At 37.4% G+C, this 15,866-nt stretch overlaps 1 protein-coding gene across 3 annotated transcripts in view; it reads left to right on the top strand.

Moving 5' to 3' along the window:
- The window catches only part of LOC148840581 (ankyrin-2-like), an 87,358-nt gene that overhangs the window by 28,160 nt on the left and 43,332 nt on the right, over positions 1–15,866 (top strand). For all 3 annotated transcript variants that reach the window (XM_088939441.1, XM_088939360.1, XM_088939520.1), the window contains exons 13-24: positions 1,121–1,219; positions 2,099–2,296; positions 3,014–3,112; positions 4,421–4,519; positions 6,807–7,004; positions 9,161–9,259; positions 9,508–9,606; positions 10,182–10,280; positions 11,237–11,335; positions 12,811–12,883; positions 13,461–13,517; positions 15,110–15,154. In XM_088939441.1, the coding sequence (XP_088795567.1) occupies positions 1,121–1,219; positions 2,099–2,296; positions 3,014–3,112; positions 4,421–4,519; positions 6,807–7,004; positions 9,161–9,259; positions 9,508–9,606; positions 10,182–10,280; positions 11,237–11,335; positions 12,811–12,883; positions 13,461–13,517; positions 15,110–15,154 (1,264 nt within the window). The remainder of the gene's footprint in view (positions 1–1,120; positions 1,220–2,098; positions 2,297–3,013; positions 3,113–4,420; positions 4,520–6,806; positions 7,005–9,160; positions 9,260–9,507; positions 9,607–10,181; positions 10,281–11,236; positions 11,336–12,810; positions 12,884–13,460; positions 13,518–15,109; positions 15,155–15,866) is intronic.

The following is a 15,866-nucleotide window of genomic DNA, read 5'->3' as shown; positions in this document are numbered from 1 at the left end:
GCAGGATTCAGGATCTAATGAATATTCTCCTTCTTATTAGTGCAAATTAGGGAAGCCCTAAATGCTCCAATGAACAAAGCCAGAGGACTGCAGCTGAACAGAAATACAGGGAGAGGCATAGGAACCAATTATGACCAATTTATTTAAAACCATAGCCAACCAAAGTTATCAAATACCGTATGTTCAAAACATGACAGTCTGAGCTAGAAATGTCTACAAAGAAAACAGGAGAATGTCATCAGCATTGAATGAAATATGGTGTTTGGATCCCTATTCATAATGAGAGTCATGCTGTCATGTTGTCTGTCATGTTGTCTGATAATCTGAGTCAATGGTTCAAATAGACCTTAGTGGTGATAATAGAGTACTTCATACAAGTGGAAACAGGGGGAGATCATACAGTAAATCGAATCCTGCCTGTTCTATAGGATGTGAATGGCATTGATAAATGAGACAAAAAACGAATTAATTTGATTTTTGTCTCATTGCCCATTCTAGTCAACTTCAGCATGAAAAGAAAAAGATGCACAAGTGGGTAGTTTATGAAGGTTTTGACCTGGAAAGTGGAAAAGATGTTGTATTGTATGTTATTGTAAACAGATCAGCTCAAAAAGCCTGTCTGGTCATGATGGATTAGACAAGACATGTACAGTACAGTATGTTTCCTTCTGATTAGAAGGAACTTTTGCAGATAATTTCCTACTGTATTTTCTGTAGAGCAGATATAGCAGATAATTTCCTACTGATTTACCAGTGATCACAGGCTATAGATAGAGCACAGTTGTGGACCTTTTTTTTAAGAATAGGAAGCAGATTAGAGTTTTAATCTCTATTTAAAAAGAGTCTCGGAAGAAAATGAACACAAATTCATATTAAAAGGCCTATCCAACTGTACATGCTCATTACTCTTATTTTATATCCTGCCCTTGTCTTGCTTCATTAATTAAATAATGACTTTTTGTCCATGGTTAAAAGACCTGTGCAAATTTATTTTAACAGAGAAGATAGTTTCCAAAGTTAGCTGAACAAAGTAGAAAGAAAGCTGTAACAGTGGAGCTGTACGAAATGTGCCTACTGTGCTGTGTTGAGGAAAAATAACCTACAGTACCTGCTCTTCCAGCGAGGGGAGACAGCTCTTCACATGGCTGCCCGTGCAGGACAGGTGGAAGTTGTGCGCTGCTTGTTGAGAAACGGGGCGCTCGTGGATGCCAGAGCCAGGGTAAGGCATTGGCATTCGGTTTGTGCCACGTGCTGCGATCATAATAACGTGCTCTCAAGTACAGAGTGATCTGCAACCTGCTGCTTGTGTGTTGTGTTCATCAAAAAATAATAATAGTAATATATGTGGAATAAAAAAATGTTTTTATTCCATTTAAATATTTTGAGTTCTAAAAAGTAAAATTAAACAAGGGGTGAGATACAATACTTTAATAAAGCATATGGATAAACCTTGATTTTTATTCCTCTATCATTTCAAATTCAGATTTTTATACCCTTGATTGGCAACACTGCAGTTGAAGAACTACTTTATCCACTGTTTGTGTTTGACCTAAATTTTGTTCAGTAACTGATAACTAAAGACAGGAATAATTTAACTTCAAAACAGATCTGCGGTCTGGAAGCGGTAATAATATTGTGGTGAACTGAAAAACAGAAAATGGAATCTCTTGACCTCCACAATTAAAAAAAACCCCATCAATCTGAGAAATTAAGCATAAACATGATATGCAGTTATGCCTCACAAAGGCGTGCTTTTCTTTTCAAACAAAGTGTTCATTCGTGCCGTATAAATGAGCAACTTACTTTCAGAATGCATAATAAAATACTTTAAATACTTGACTGGTTTGCTCATGAATTAAAATATTATGACCCTCTCTGACTAGATCTCAATGTACATGTTTTAAAACTCTTAACTCGTGCATTAACCCTGACTGCTATCTATCTTATGTGCTGTATTCTGCAGCATTATCATGCTGTATATTTTGGATTCATTCCTCAAGTGTATTTTGAAAGGCTCCTCCTTCTTAGTGGTGCTCCAGTTCAAGTCAGTGACATGTCAGATGTCAATTCCATTTGATTTAATGAATTGCTTTTCCAGGAGGAGCAGACTCCTCTTCACATTGCATCCCGCCTGGGCAAAACCGAGATTGTGCAGCTGTTGCTGCAGCATATGGCCCACCCTGATGCTGCCACCACAAATGGCTACACTCCTCTCCACATCTCTGCCAGAGAAGGACAGGTTGACGTGGCCTCAGTTCTCCTGGAGGCTGGGGCCTCACACTCCCTTGCCACTAAGGTAAATCCCCCGATTCTCATTTTCTTCAGTGCAGTTTTAGGAAAAATGCTTTATATATCAAGGCCTTCGCCTTTATTCTGGCATTAGAGGTAATCCTCTAATTCATCTGATATTTTTCAAGTTGCTTGGAAAGCATGAAATATGCTGTATAGCACCCTCTGGTGGGAAAAAAAGGCAACTTGTCATCTTCATGTCAGTACAGGAAATCCTCTGGCAGAATTGGAAAGCTCCTGTTGTAGAGTGAATAAAGATGTATTCCTGCAGGACAAATTCCTTGTGTGCAGTGGAACATTAAATAAAGTACTCTTGTCTAACTGGAAAGGTCGTTTTTCACACATTTGTCTCAGTTGACTGGTAGTACCTATTTTGAAAGAAATGTGTATCAAGATCATTTGACAGCTCTGTGGATTTGAACCATTGAAACGAATTTGAAATTCAAGACAAATCTAAACGTGTGTCAACATTTGAGAAAACATATACCTGAAGCACACAGTAAACACAAGGTTTTACATGACAAGTCTTAGTGCAGTATTTCTACATTAGAACAACTGGAATTCGGTTTGCATTTAAAGGTATCTCGATTAAGTAGAGAACACAGTCAAATGGTGTCTCCATTCATAATTTGCAAATTTTATTTATTGTAGGAGGCAGAAAAGTAGTCAAATTCTGTGTTTCCCTTTGATAAGACAATAATTGTCTTCTGTGGATATTTTACAGAAAGGATTCACTCCATTACATGTGGCTGCCAAATATGGAAGCCTGGATGTGGCAAAACTCCTCCTTCAGCGCAGAGCTCCCCCTGACTCTGCTGGCAAGGTAAGCAAGCTATTCCGCTGATCAGCACCCTTTGATAGAGAAAGAGAACCTACAGGACAACCAGATTCCCCTCAACTACACAGAACCCATTCTTTAGAGTTCTAGAGTGTCAACAGAAGTGACCTTAATGACTAAACCTAAAAAAAAACTATCCTTTTCAAGTCCATTCAAACACTGTACTTGTGTTTCATAAAGTGAGTATAATTAAACCTAGCAATAATTTTACCCCTATACCATAGAATGAAATGCCCATGGAGTTTAAAGGATGGTTCAGTCACATTAACCTGGACAGTAACAAGCTACCGTATATGCAGTTCTTCTGTTATTTTAATTTTCATGAAGAGCCTTGAATCTCATTTAGAAAGCAGTGCTAAAACTCAAAGCAATAACAGCCATTACCTACAAATGAGAAAGCACTGGTTGATTTATGTCCTTGTTTTGAGATGAGGAATTAAGTTCATAAAGGGACAATCAATGAGATAACAAAGCACACAGCATATCCATGGTTGAGCATAGTCAATTTTAAAATGGAACCACATCTCTAAAGAATTCTGCCTGCCAGCAAGACAAGCATAAAGCTTTATTCTCAGCTATATACAGAATAGCACAGCTGTGTGACAGAATAAAGGAAGTAACAAATAATCTCAACTTGCATTGCTTTGAACTGCTTTATAAATATTTCCTAAAACAGTTGATCTCAAATTATATTGTTTCATACTATAGCTGTCCTTTTCTTAATCCCTGTGTTTGCTACTTTAAGCTTCACTTGAATAATGTGGTAACTCAGTTCCTATGAGCAGTTCTACACAAGATAATCAAAATGTTAATTTCCAAAGTTAAATTTCATTGTACGAAAGATGTGTCCTCCCATGTGACTGTTTAGGGTTACTAAACAGGTTATGGTTAGTTTTACGTTAAGATACATCATTTTCGTGAAAACACCTCTGATGTGTGTTTGAGAGTTAATCAATATTTTTTTGTATTGAGGCTATGTTGACAGCCAGAATTCCGGTAAGCACAGTTTTAGTCCAGCTAATTTTTCCTAATTCTTGGATCTTTTTTTATCGTCTTTTTTAATTCGAGTCAATAATATGAACAATAAAATTTCTTCTTCTTTTTCAATTAATAAGGAACCAAAAAATAAACCCACTGCAGCTTGCATATTAAATTAAACATTTAACATTTAATGTGCATTTCCCCCCATAACAAAGCTTAGTTCTTTTTTTGTTTTTTGTTATTATTTGCCTAACTGCAGCTTAAGTCCTGCTAACAGCAATTAATGCATTTGCACTTAAAACCTCCTTACAGAACGGCCTCACCCCTCTTCATGTTGCTGCTCACTATGATAACCAGAAGGTGGCACTCCTGCTACTGGACAAAGGGGCGTCTCCCCATGCAACAGCAAAGGTGAGACTCTGAAACAGGCAAAGAGGACATACCTCGGTCAAAAGCACTTGGTCTTAGGAATCATTTTTATGTTCCACTGAGCAATATACTGACGCACAAAAGAGAGACAACACTCAAGTCTGATGGATGTAAATTCAATGTTTTAAACATGCTGTAGGTACAGTATCAAACAAAATCGCATATTTTATGAAACATAAACATATACTGTAGATTTTCAGACACTTGTAAAACGTCACAAAATTACTATCAGGTATGTTAAACATTAATACAATCCCGGCAGCACTGATACTTAGACCTGATCACAGTTGGTCACAGTTGTCTTCTACTGATGGCATTGGTGAGTTGGTCACATGAATGTTCTATTGGACTTTGTCCGGGAAAAAATCAAAACGAGACCTGAACACTATTTTCTTGAAGACATGCCATCACAATTGTAGTACTGTGGTCTCTCATTTTCCTGATGGAAGGACTTCCAGATTGGCTTGCAGAACTGGAAAAACCCCTGCTGATTCAAGGACTTTGTCACTATCTCTGAGCCATGAGTGTCTGCCTTCAGTCTGTACCTAAAGTTATGTTAAAAGAGATTACTCCCTGACAGTTACTCACCCACTCTTTAACATAAAGAGTGATGAGAGTCTCACAGAAGCCATTTTTTTAAGTGTATACCTTGCTTTTCTTCAAGAAACAGCTAGTTTAGGTTTAGATCAATTAATTACCACCAACCAAAAAAACTACGAAAGCTACAGTAAATAGCTTACCCTCATTTGTGATTTTTGTTATATTCTTGTGTCATTCTGTTTATACATGGGTTATTCTCTCCTGGAATATTTATTGTGCAGTAGCCACTGCACCCTCATAACTATACAAATGGATCTGAGTGTTGTGGAAGTCCTGGGCTAGTGACCCTCTACTTTCCAGGACATGGCCTGTCTTTTACAGTCAGTGTTCTGGTCTCTCTATACTAGACTGCAGATTATTAAAAAAGATCTCTTCTGTGGGGAAAGTATCTCACAGATAGGCAGCCAGGAGATCTTCATTACTCAATGAAAGGCATACAGTAGTTGTATTTGTGGCTGTTCTTGTGTTAATTGACATTGTCCTTTTGAATGGCTGTTGTATACAGATTCTTAGTGAGCTCACTTTGACCATTATAACTCAACTCAACTACAAAACACTGAGCACCTTGGATTTTTGTAAATTAAATGACTTGAGCTCATTATTAAGCACCTTGTAAACGGAGGTCATTGGCTTTCAGAAGATAAAGTAGGTCTAGTCAATACCTGGGTAGGAGACTTTCAAGGATAAGTTGTTGCTTTTATTAGTGTTAGTAGTATGGTAGACCAATAGCTTGACCCTCTTCCCTCTGGAGCGGATTTATCAAACCCATGTGACAGGAGATACCGTGCTATAAGAGGTGCCATGCTTTGGATGAAACAGGTCATGGCCATATTTGTAAGAGTAGGTGTGCCGACCCTGGTGTCCTACAAATTCCACTTTACACTTACTCAGCTTAGCTTATCTTAAGTTCCTCCTAAGTTCAAGTGAGTTACAGTCTTAATTCCCTACCTGATTTGTTTTATAGATTGCTTCTGACACACAGTGGCTGCCATGTGTCATACAGTATATGTGCTACATGTCGCAGTGGTATACAGTCTAAATGAAAGGCATTATTATGACAAACTGATGTAAAATTTTGACTGTTGCATTTTCATTGTGCATCAGTATATATTTTACATTTAAAAGTCAAATGAATACATAAAAGGTTTGCAACCCCCTTAGATGAATTGTACTTCCAAAGCTACAGTGTTGCAAAATTCAAAGCAATTACAGCAGCTTCGTGATCTAAAATGTCCCATTGAAATAACTTATTACAGTCTTCCACCCACTTATAAAAGACTGGGCCTTTGGAGACTGAAGACTGAAGTTGCAAAAGTTTCTCAGCATATAATTGTTTTTTTACTTTGCACAAGTCATCTGTTTAACAGATTCCAAATATATTACCAGTTCATTTAAGGACATTTTTTCTTGTGAATTATACTGTTTCTTTGCAATCAAAGTGCTGTAGTCAGACAATTAATTTAAAGATCAGGATGTGTTATACAGTCCTCGCCCTTATTCTGGTATTCCAGGTTACTTAAAAAATGAATGAATGGATAATGAAGAGTATTACATTTACATACTTTTAAAATAGTAGCCAGTGTGTTGAATGGTTTGTTGCATTCTATTTTGTAAATAAGGTGTCTGAAGCTTCTTCTCTGGTTTACACATTTTGCCTCTCAAATCACAGAATGGTTACACTCCACTGCATATTGCTGCCAAGAAGAATCAGATGGACATTGCCTCAACTCTGCTGCAGTATGGGGCAGAGACAAACATCGTGACCAAACAGGGAGTCACCCCTCTACACCTCGCCTCACAGGAAGGACACACTGAAATGGTGACTTTACTGCTGAAGAAAGGGACCAATGTTAATGTGCCTACAAAGGTAAGGGACAAAGGAAAAACCATCCATACCCACCCTTTAATATAAATATTTTCAGTATTTTATGGATAGCGACCTACCTAAACCACAGTAAAATGCATTCACACAAAAGACACAAATTCCTTGGTGTCTTTTAGCAGATGTGCTAAACCTGGGATGTTTTCAGATTATAGTCTTCTAACCCATAATTATACAGTCTTTTCTAGTGTTCCTCACTCAAGAATACCTTGATGACATAGATAGAAACTTTATTGATCCCGTGAGGGAAATTGGAGTGCAACAGCAGCTTAGCACAGTCAACACAGCACAGTTTAATGAAATGATACAATAATACAACAATACAATACAGTTAGTGAGAAGTGCAGTAAAAAGTAAAAAATGGATTATACAGAGTTGCTCACAGTTCAAAATATACAAAAACAGACCCGAAAGTACAGTACACAAAGTTGTATTGCACATTATAAATCAATTGCACAAATCCCTAGCATATATTGCACAAAAACAGTTGTAAACAGGAAAACAGATGTAAGCAGAGAGTTTTATGTTTAGTCCAAAACCGGGTCAACGCCCCTGCCCAGACACAGAGGATGAATTGTACAGTCTTATGGCAGAAGGCAAGAATGACCTTCTGCAGTGCTCCCTGTTGCACCATGGTTGGATCAGCCTTATTGCTGAACGTGCTCTTCATTCTCACAAGCATGTCATAGAGGGGTTGGGAGATGTTGTCCATGATGGCCTCTAGTTTGGACACCATTCTCCTCTCAGCCACTACCTCCAAGGGGTCCAGATCAGACCCAATGACAGAACTTGCTCTTTTGATGAGCTTGTTATAATAATAATAATAATTGCTTACACTTATATAGCGCTTTTCTGGACACTCCACTCAAAGCGCTTTACAGGTAATGGGGACTCCCCTCCACCACCACCAATGTGCAGCCCCACCTGGATGATGCGACGGCAGCCATAGTGCACCAGAACGCTCCCCACACATCAGCTGTCAGTGGGGAGGAGAGCAGAGTAATGTAGCCAATTCATAGAGATTCTCTATTGTTCAGCCTGTTAGCATCCCCTGCACTAATCCCAGAGCCCCAGCACACCACTGCGTAGAAAATGGCACTCGCTACAACCGACTGATAGAACATGTGTAGCATCTTACTACACACATTGAAGGACCTGAGCCTCCTCAAGAAGTAAAGTCGGCTCTGTCCCTTCATGTAGATTGTCTCAGTGTTCTTAGACCATTCCAGTCTATTGTCGATGTGCACTCCCAGGTTCTTGTATGAGTCCACTATCTCCACACCACTCCCATGGATGCAGACCGGAGTAGGTTGGACCCTCTTCCTTCTGAAATCTATCACCAGCTCCTTCATCTTTGCCATGTTCAGTTGCAGATGGTTCTCAAGCTGCTTGACAGCAATCAACTAGTATTTTACATTTCATGTGAAATATATTAGAATCTGCTTCTTGTTTTGCATTTTCATGTCAGTACTGGTTTACTGTACATATGTGTGGTCTAACTGCAGGAAAGGGGAAATGAGGTGTACTTTAATTTACCTTGCTGAAGGGTTTAGTGATTTTGTCATTTAGAGCATTGATCTTTTTTTACTGGACAATATAAGGCAATACAGAAGGTATTGGAACTTGGGCAGTGTAGCACTGTGGTCTTTAACATTGAGTCCATTCTGCCAGAGAGCATTACATTGCTGTCAAGTTGTGTTTGTCAGTCAGTGTATGATTCAAACCAGTAGGCCTCCCACTAACCTCCACTGAAAGTTGCCTTTGAGAAGTTGAGAAACAGACTCACTAAGGTCAGGGGCACATTGCAGTCCTTGGCATTCAGTTTTGATGTACGGTACAGTATGTGTCCATTAAGACTAGGTTCAAACCCTGAGACTTGAATCAAGAAGTTACAACTTAATATGTCTTAATACTATTAAATAATTTTTCATTTACTGTAACTGATTTGCTTATGGATAACTGAAATCGTTTTTCCATTTCATCTGTATTTGTCTATTGTTTTCTGTATAATTTACAAAAAATTATGCTGAGGAAAATGATGAACTAAACATTAGTGCTATTAATCTCCCTTTTAAAAAAAAATGTTAATTTTTCCTTAACTTGACCTTAACTTGACCGCCATTTTCTGAAAACTTGTACAGAGCGGACTGACATCTCTCCACCTCGCAGCCCAAGAAGACAAGGTTAATGTAGCTGAGATTTTGGCAAAACATGATGCAAATCTTGATGCGCAAACAAAGGTACAGTATCTAGTTTATACTTACCATTACTACAGAACTCTCAGTGTTTCAATAGCCCTGTCGTTTCTTTGTTTTAAAAAAGATTAAAAATAGTTTTCTTTTTAATATTGATGTTTACCTATATTGATAATGTTTACTGTTAATTAATCAAAATTCACTGTTACAATGGCTAGTATATAATAAAATAATTAAACCCTTTTTTTCTCATATTATACTATTTTCATTCTCTCCCATCATCTCTCTTGCAGCTTGGCTATACTCCATTAATTGTAGCCTGTCACTATGGCAGCATCAAGATGGTGAACTTCCTTTTGCAGCATAATGCAAATGTCAATGCTAAAACTAAGGTAACACAATTATATTGATTTTATATATGACTGTATTCTCCTTTGTGCATATAGAATTTGAAGAGATTCAAATAGAGGCAATAAAACTTCTAATTACACTGAAATAATTGGTATTTTTATATGCATTATTGATTTTTTATGCTGTATTTATTTTCTGAGCAGAAGTACCTACTGAATGTTTTTCATTGGTATGCTGTGGCACAATACAGTACTAGACTCACTGAAATTTTCAACACTATTTCAACATTAACCATATACAGTGTTTGGTTTTACAATATTCTGTAGTATTTGCTCTGAAAACACACAGATAACCAGAGAGATGCATAAAAATCTTAAATACAGTATGAAATGCAATGGTCTGCACCTTAACACCAAGCAGTAAAATATTATGTCTCTTCTAACTGCTTAGAGTTTAAATGTTTTTCTTTTTCTTTTCTAATTTCTGCTCTCTCAGTTTAGAATTCACAAATGAACTCATCACTTCAGTCATGTTACAAAAACAGAAGATGATGAGTAACATGAGTATAGCCAGTTCTGTTCTGTTTTTTCTCATTATTTTTGTCAACCTTCCTCAGAATGGCTACACTCCACTCCATCAGGCTGCCCAGCAAGGACACACTCACATTATTAATGTGCTTCTGCAGAATGGGGCCAAGCCTAATGCCACGACTGTGGTGAGTGTGTTTTTTTTGCAAAGTGTATCCAAACAACAATTTCGTGATCAGCAAAGAAAATTCAGATCCAGAGGACACAGACCGACCTGATGTCTGTCTGTGCAGGTCGCTAAGGGCAGAACATGCCTTAACAGTTTCAGAGGTGGTTGGAACAAAGTATATACAATGATAGGGAAGCAGATTTGCAGGGTTTCTCAAAGGAGTAGAAGAGACCCTAGAACCCTAAGCTACAGGCATTGAAAGAAGTTCGGTTTGCCAAGTGCCTTCCTCACAATTTTTACCTTTCTGATATTCTTATGTTCAGAAGTTGCTACTTTCAAAAGGTGACTTGGTTTCCACAGGATTCATGCTATCATGCATTCAAAAAGAAGACCATCTTACAATTAGATTTTCTTGCCGTAGTTAGAAAGAGAGAAAGCTCCTTTAAAAACTGGCCTTCACGTACTGTATTTGTATTAGTACTGGAATTGATAATATTAGTACTCATAATAACTAGTATTACTATCTGGAACAACATCTCCAACAAACTGTTCCACTACCATACCAAAATGTGTAAAATAATATGTAAAAGAGAGGTCAGTGGACCATTTCAGAAATCATTGCCCAAGTTGATGTTTGTTGGCTTTAAACTGACTTAAAAACCTGGACAGGAAGAAGCAGAGTTCTTATTTAAACAACGCATAATAAAATCCCTCTTGGTGTATAGTAATGTGAATTCATAAAAACATAACTGTCAATAAATCATCTGTTTTTACCAGATATTTACAATGATATTGGTTAACAGCAATGCCATTATGAGCACTACGATCGGAGACAGTTCTTAATTTAGATATGATGACTTGTATTTTGCTTTCCTTTTAAGTGCTGCGGATTTGTTTTCTGTGCGGGGCAGGCACTGCAGTTCTGAGCTGTGACTCCTGTGTGCCATCTTTAAGCTTTCCCTGCTCTTTCTTCAGAACGGCAATACAGCCCTTGCGATAGCGAGGCGATTGGGATACATCTCCGTGGTGGACACGCTGAAGGTTGTCACAGAAGAGGTCATCACCACCACCACAGTGAGTACGGTTGCCCTATCTTCAGTTCAAATTCAGTTTAAATTCATGGTCTATTTGGATATGCATTGAATGAAAAATATAACTTTACTGTTTTAGTACATTTACCGGTGCATCTGGCACTGTTTGGCCTGCCATGAAGATAATGCTTGCAGCATGTCAAATGAAGTGGAGGAATTCAGGTGGATCTGTGACGTTAACATGTGTGAGCTACTGTGCTAGTGGAATCAGCGTACAGTATACCGAAACCCCATGGGCCTGTGTTGTGCACAGTATCCACTGTGATCTTGAATTGATTTGCATTCATTTTGAGAGTTTTTTTATGGCAGTTCTTATTTCATGGAGAGGATGCTTTGTGTGCCCCAGTTTTGTGGTGTGTCATCTTGAGCATCAGCCATGCCATTACTGATTGTTAAGGAAAGGCCTGAGAATAAGTACTAAACTTCAGTATGATCCATTAAAAACCTTACTTTTCTCTCCTGTTGCTGTCTGATCAGACTCATTTCTGTCCTATTTAGAGTATGGATTTTTAATTTTTTTGTCACGGCCATTTTTTTCCCTTTCTGTTATCTCCCATAAAATAGCACCCCACAAAAAAAAAAGATAGGCAACTCAATAATTTCAATGTGACAATGGTAGGGTCCAAGGGGGCAGAGCTATTCTGTGCCTATTTAGGAGGCTCCTTCGCTAGGTCAGGGGAGAGTTAGGGCTTAGGGCCTAAGTGTGGTGGAACTACTGACTTGTAACTCTCGGAGGAAGCATTTGTGTCTGTTTTGTTGTTTTTTTGCACTACATATAATTGCTTTGTTGGGTTGTGAGGAGCACTGTCCAAATAAACCACCACTTTTGCACCTAAGTGCTATTGTGGCTGAGCCATCATTTTATTTTAAAAGAACTCACTTGGGCACCCCTCCAGCCCTCCCTGTGACAACAGTACATCCTTGCATGCATATGCAAAATTAAACATAAATATGATTTGATGTAATACTGTTACATAACAGTTAATACCGTGGCCAACTTCACCATGAGACCTCACCTGTCCATGCTAATAGTGAGTATAGTTTTAAGGGAGGCTGGCCCTTGCAAACATGGTCAAACACTGAGGTGTGTGGCACAATTTCTGTGTGCAAAGAAATGTGTAATTCATTGCCAACACATGTAGGTGTATTAACACCAGCTGATGTCACGTGTTTAGTGTGATACAGTCTTCAGTTCAATTAAACAGGAGTGTATCATTTATCTCTGTAAGAGAGCTCTCTGGGTTAATCTAGTACAGGATGAACAGACTCCAGCATAAGCCAGAAAACACTGGGCATTTCATTCCTCAGTGTTCAAAAAATAATAAAACAGATAAAAAAAGCTAACACTTAAAACATTATATGGTGCGGTGGTGATCGAGAGCAGGATGAACTGAGACTCAAGCACAGATCGGAAAACATGGCTTTTCATCTCTAATTCTGCATTTTTTCTGCTGCCAGACGGTGACTGAGAAACACAAACTGAATGTACCTGAGACCATGACTGAGGTGCTGGATGTATCAGATGAGGAAGGTGAGCCACTCTGTGATATACAGTGTCATTCACTTTTTGTAATTTTGCAGCATATGCTTTTCTGCTTCTTTCGTAGTTTCTGTAAATTAAGATTCTATACGATTTCTTCCTTCAGACTCGGCATTCAAAAATGATTAACGTTTTGCTTTGAAAAATGCCACAGCAAAGTAAAAATGATAAACAAACTCCCACAGGGCAGTATGTATTGCAGTGCACTGTAGCAATCATAGCGTTTTTAAGAGGAGTCTGCATTTTTTCATGATGCTCTTTTTTGTATTGATCAGTGTGTAATTTTTCCTTCACAGCACATAATCTTTTAAAATAGGGTGAGATGACTAAAATAAAGAGTATTACGAAAACAAAGTGAGAAAATTCATAGAAGACATTTGAAATCTCAGCATATTTTGTTCCTTAAAAAGTAAATTGTCCTATTAAGCAGTATATTTTTATTGATCAGTTTTTTATACATTCCACCAATTTGCTGCTCAGTTCTTCCCATGGAGCACTTAAAGGTTATTTTTTCAGAAAATGAAGTTCTTTTCCTTACACCCTTTAATATGCAATATATATCCTACAGTGCGTAGGCACTATGATGATGAGCAGTTCACTGATGGTGAATCGATCGACTTGGAAGGTACACAGGCTTGCTGTGACTATGACTCTTCTTCAGAAACCAATAGCCTGTTCTATAACTAATCTAACAGCATGATTTTTTTGGTTGTGAATTAAATACTCAACATTGAGAGTGCTCTCATCTCTGTTGTCCTTCGAAGAAATGTTATGTGCAGTGGCGCACCCATTTTTTGTCAGATGACGCTGCATGACGCTGGTTGTCTGGACTTGAATCTTCAAGTTTCTTCTTAGTTTGCCATACAACAGTTTGCAAATGGCTGTAGTGAGAGTTATGAGAGTTCCTGTTGGTGCACTGTGGAACTTGCTTTATAATAATAATAATTTACTTTAGTAGGTATCTTTGGTAGGCAAGAGTTTTGTGTAGTTTTGTTAATGTTTGTATAGGTGCTTATTTCCTTCCTGTATTACAAGCATTGCTGTGCTGAGCCAAGTTCATTAACAATTGGCGATTTCAAATTGGGTGGGTATACAGTAAAACATAACTGACCATTCCATTTTTAAATGAATGTTTAATGAAGTGGAATTTTGAAAACAGAAGTGATGCAGTACTGCAAGAGATGTATTTGATGGTTCTATTAAATTATATATATATAAATTATATATTATATATTAAAAAAATGAGTTTGGGTCCATTGTAAGTGTAAGTTCTGATCAAATGTGGGATGTGCTCCACAGTAGTTTTGAAGACTATAAAAAAACACTATCACAGCGAAATAGCCAAGATGCAATATAATTTAGCAATTGTTACACATAAAAGCTTTATCGGTTTGGAGTTGATTCTGTACAGTCTAAATAAAGTCCTGCTTTAAAGTACCATGACTGTAAGCTCAGAATGCAACAAAATGTGGAACAAACAGGGGGGTGAACACTTTTTTAAGCCACTACTGTATATGTATGCTAGCAGCCAGTCAACTTGCCAAATTTTTTAAAGCTACATGAAAAAATGTTTTCAGGTGTGCGTTATTATTCTTATTTTGAAAGAAGTAAATTGTCTGAATATGAAAATAATTTGCTCTATGAAGTTGTCTGTTTGGATTTGCTGCAAGTTTTATTGAAAAGCCATTTTTTTTATTTCTTTAAGAGTCACAAAAACAAGTTTCGTATAAAAAAACAGGTTTAATATTTTTTCATCATCACTTGCAGAGCAGCCTATACTGTATATTAAGATCATGTCAAGGAACAGAACTCATTACAAAAATAGCGGGGTATAGAAATTACATTTACATATACAGTATTTGATTGAATTTCATGTCTATCTGCTTCTTAGAGCTGTAATTCTAATTACCAGTAAATAGTAGTTACATTTGTATTATTTAATATGCATAGTTAAACGTCTTCCCCAAGAAAACATTATTATCAGAACTCTGAGGAATCATATATTCACACAACAGAGGCCTTTGCATTTTGACATACATTATACAGTAGATTACTGTAGTTATAGGCAAGATCATAGCCTCTACTTATTGTAAAACTTTATGGGTGCTAAAAGTCATCCTTGTTTACGGGTGTCTGCTAAGCCATTGTATCTAGTCTCTCAGTTGTCATTTAGGAGATATTTCTTTTTCTTTTGTTTTTAACTTTTCCTTTTTTCAGGAAGCCAATATGGTATTGACAGCAGAACCCCACTGTCTAACTACAGTATGTCTGTCTTCATTCTCTGAGTATGTTAGAGTTCCTGCTTCCTGCTGCCATAGTGACCTTCCCTCTGCTGTAGTGTGAACAGCACTCTAGCGCTTGAATGCTAATGAGTGTGTTGGACTTACATTCCTGTTTTTGTAGGTAGTCATATATAGGCGATGCATTAGCTCCTCTTTCTGTACATGTGTTAAGAAAAATGTGATTTTTCAAAGAGATGAGTTAACATGCGGACTCGCTGAATGATCATGGCAACCTGTTGTGTGTGAAGGTTCAGGAAACCTGGAAGCAAGTTAGATTGAAATATGACAATGTTTAGCAGTTTGCAACATGCATTATATTTTAAGTGGTTTTGTGCTCTTTACTTTTATAATCAAAACTTAGTTCTGACCCCTTGAATATAACTCTCTTTTAGACAAGTGAGTCTGCATGGAGAAGTTTTATATTCATACGCATGTTATTTTATTTTAACCATGATAAAGCAATGCTTCTCACCATTGTAATGGACTCAATTTACTATACTACCAGACATTTTTCAAATAAATACCATCATATAGTTGCAGACGTTTTCCACTCCGTATCTCAAATGAGACTATTCACTGATTAAATGTACTAAAGTACTAAATATTGTAATATTGTCATGAGATTTAACTATGTGAACATTTCTTAAACACACATTAACTGTATATTATAATAGTACACAGGAAGTTAAAAT

The sequence above is a fragment of the Atractosteus spatula genome, chromosome 1, assembly GCF_055471065.1.
Source record: "Atractosteus spatula isolate fAtrSpa1 chromosome 1, fAtrSpa1.hap1, whole genome shotgun sequence".
NCBI lineage: Eukaryota > Metazoa > Chordata > Actinopteri > Semionotiformes > Lepisosteidae > Atractosteus > Atractosteus spatula.
Note: the sequence above shows the minus strand (reverse complement) of the source record. Positions and strands in the feature narration are given on the sequence as shown.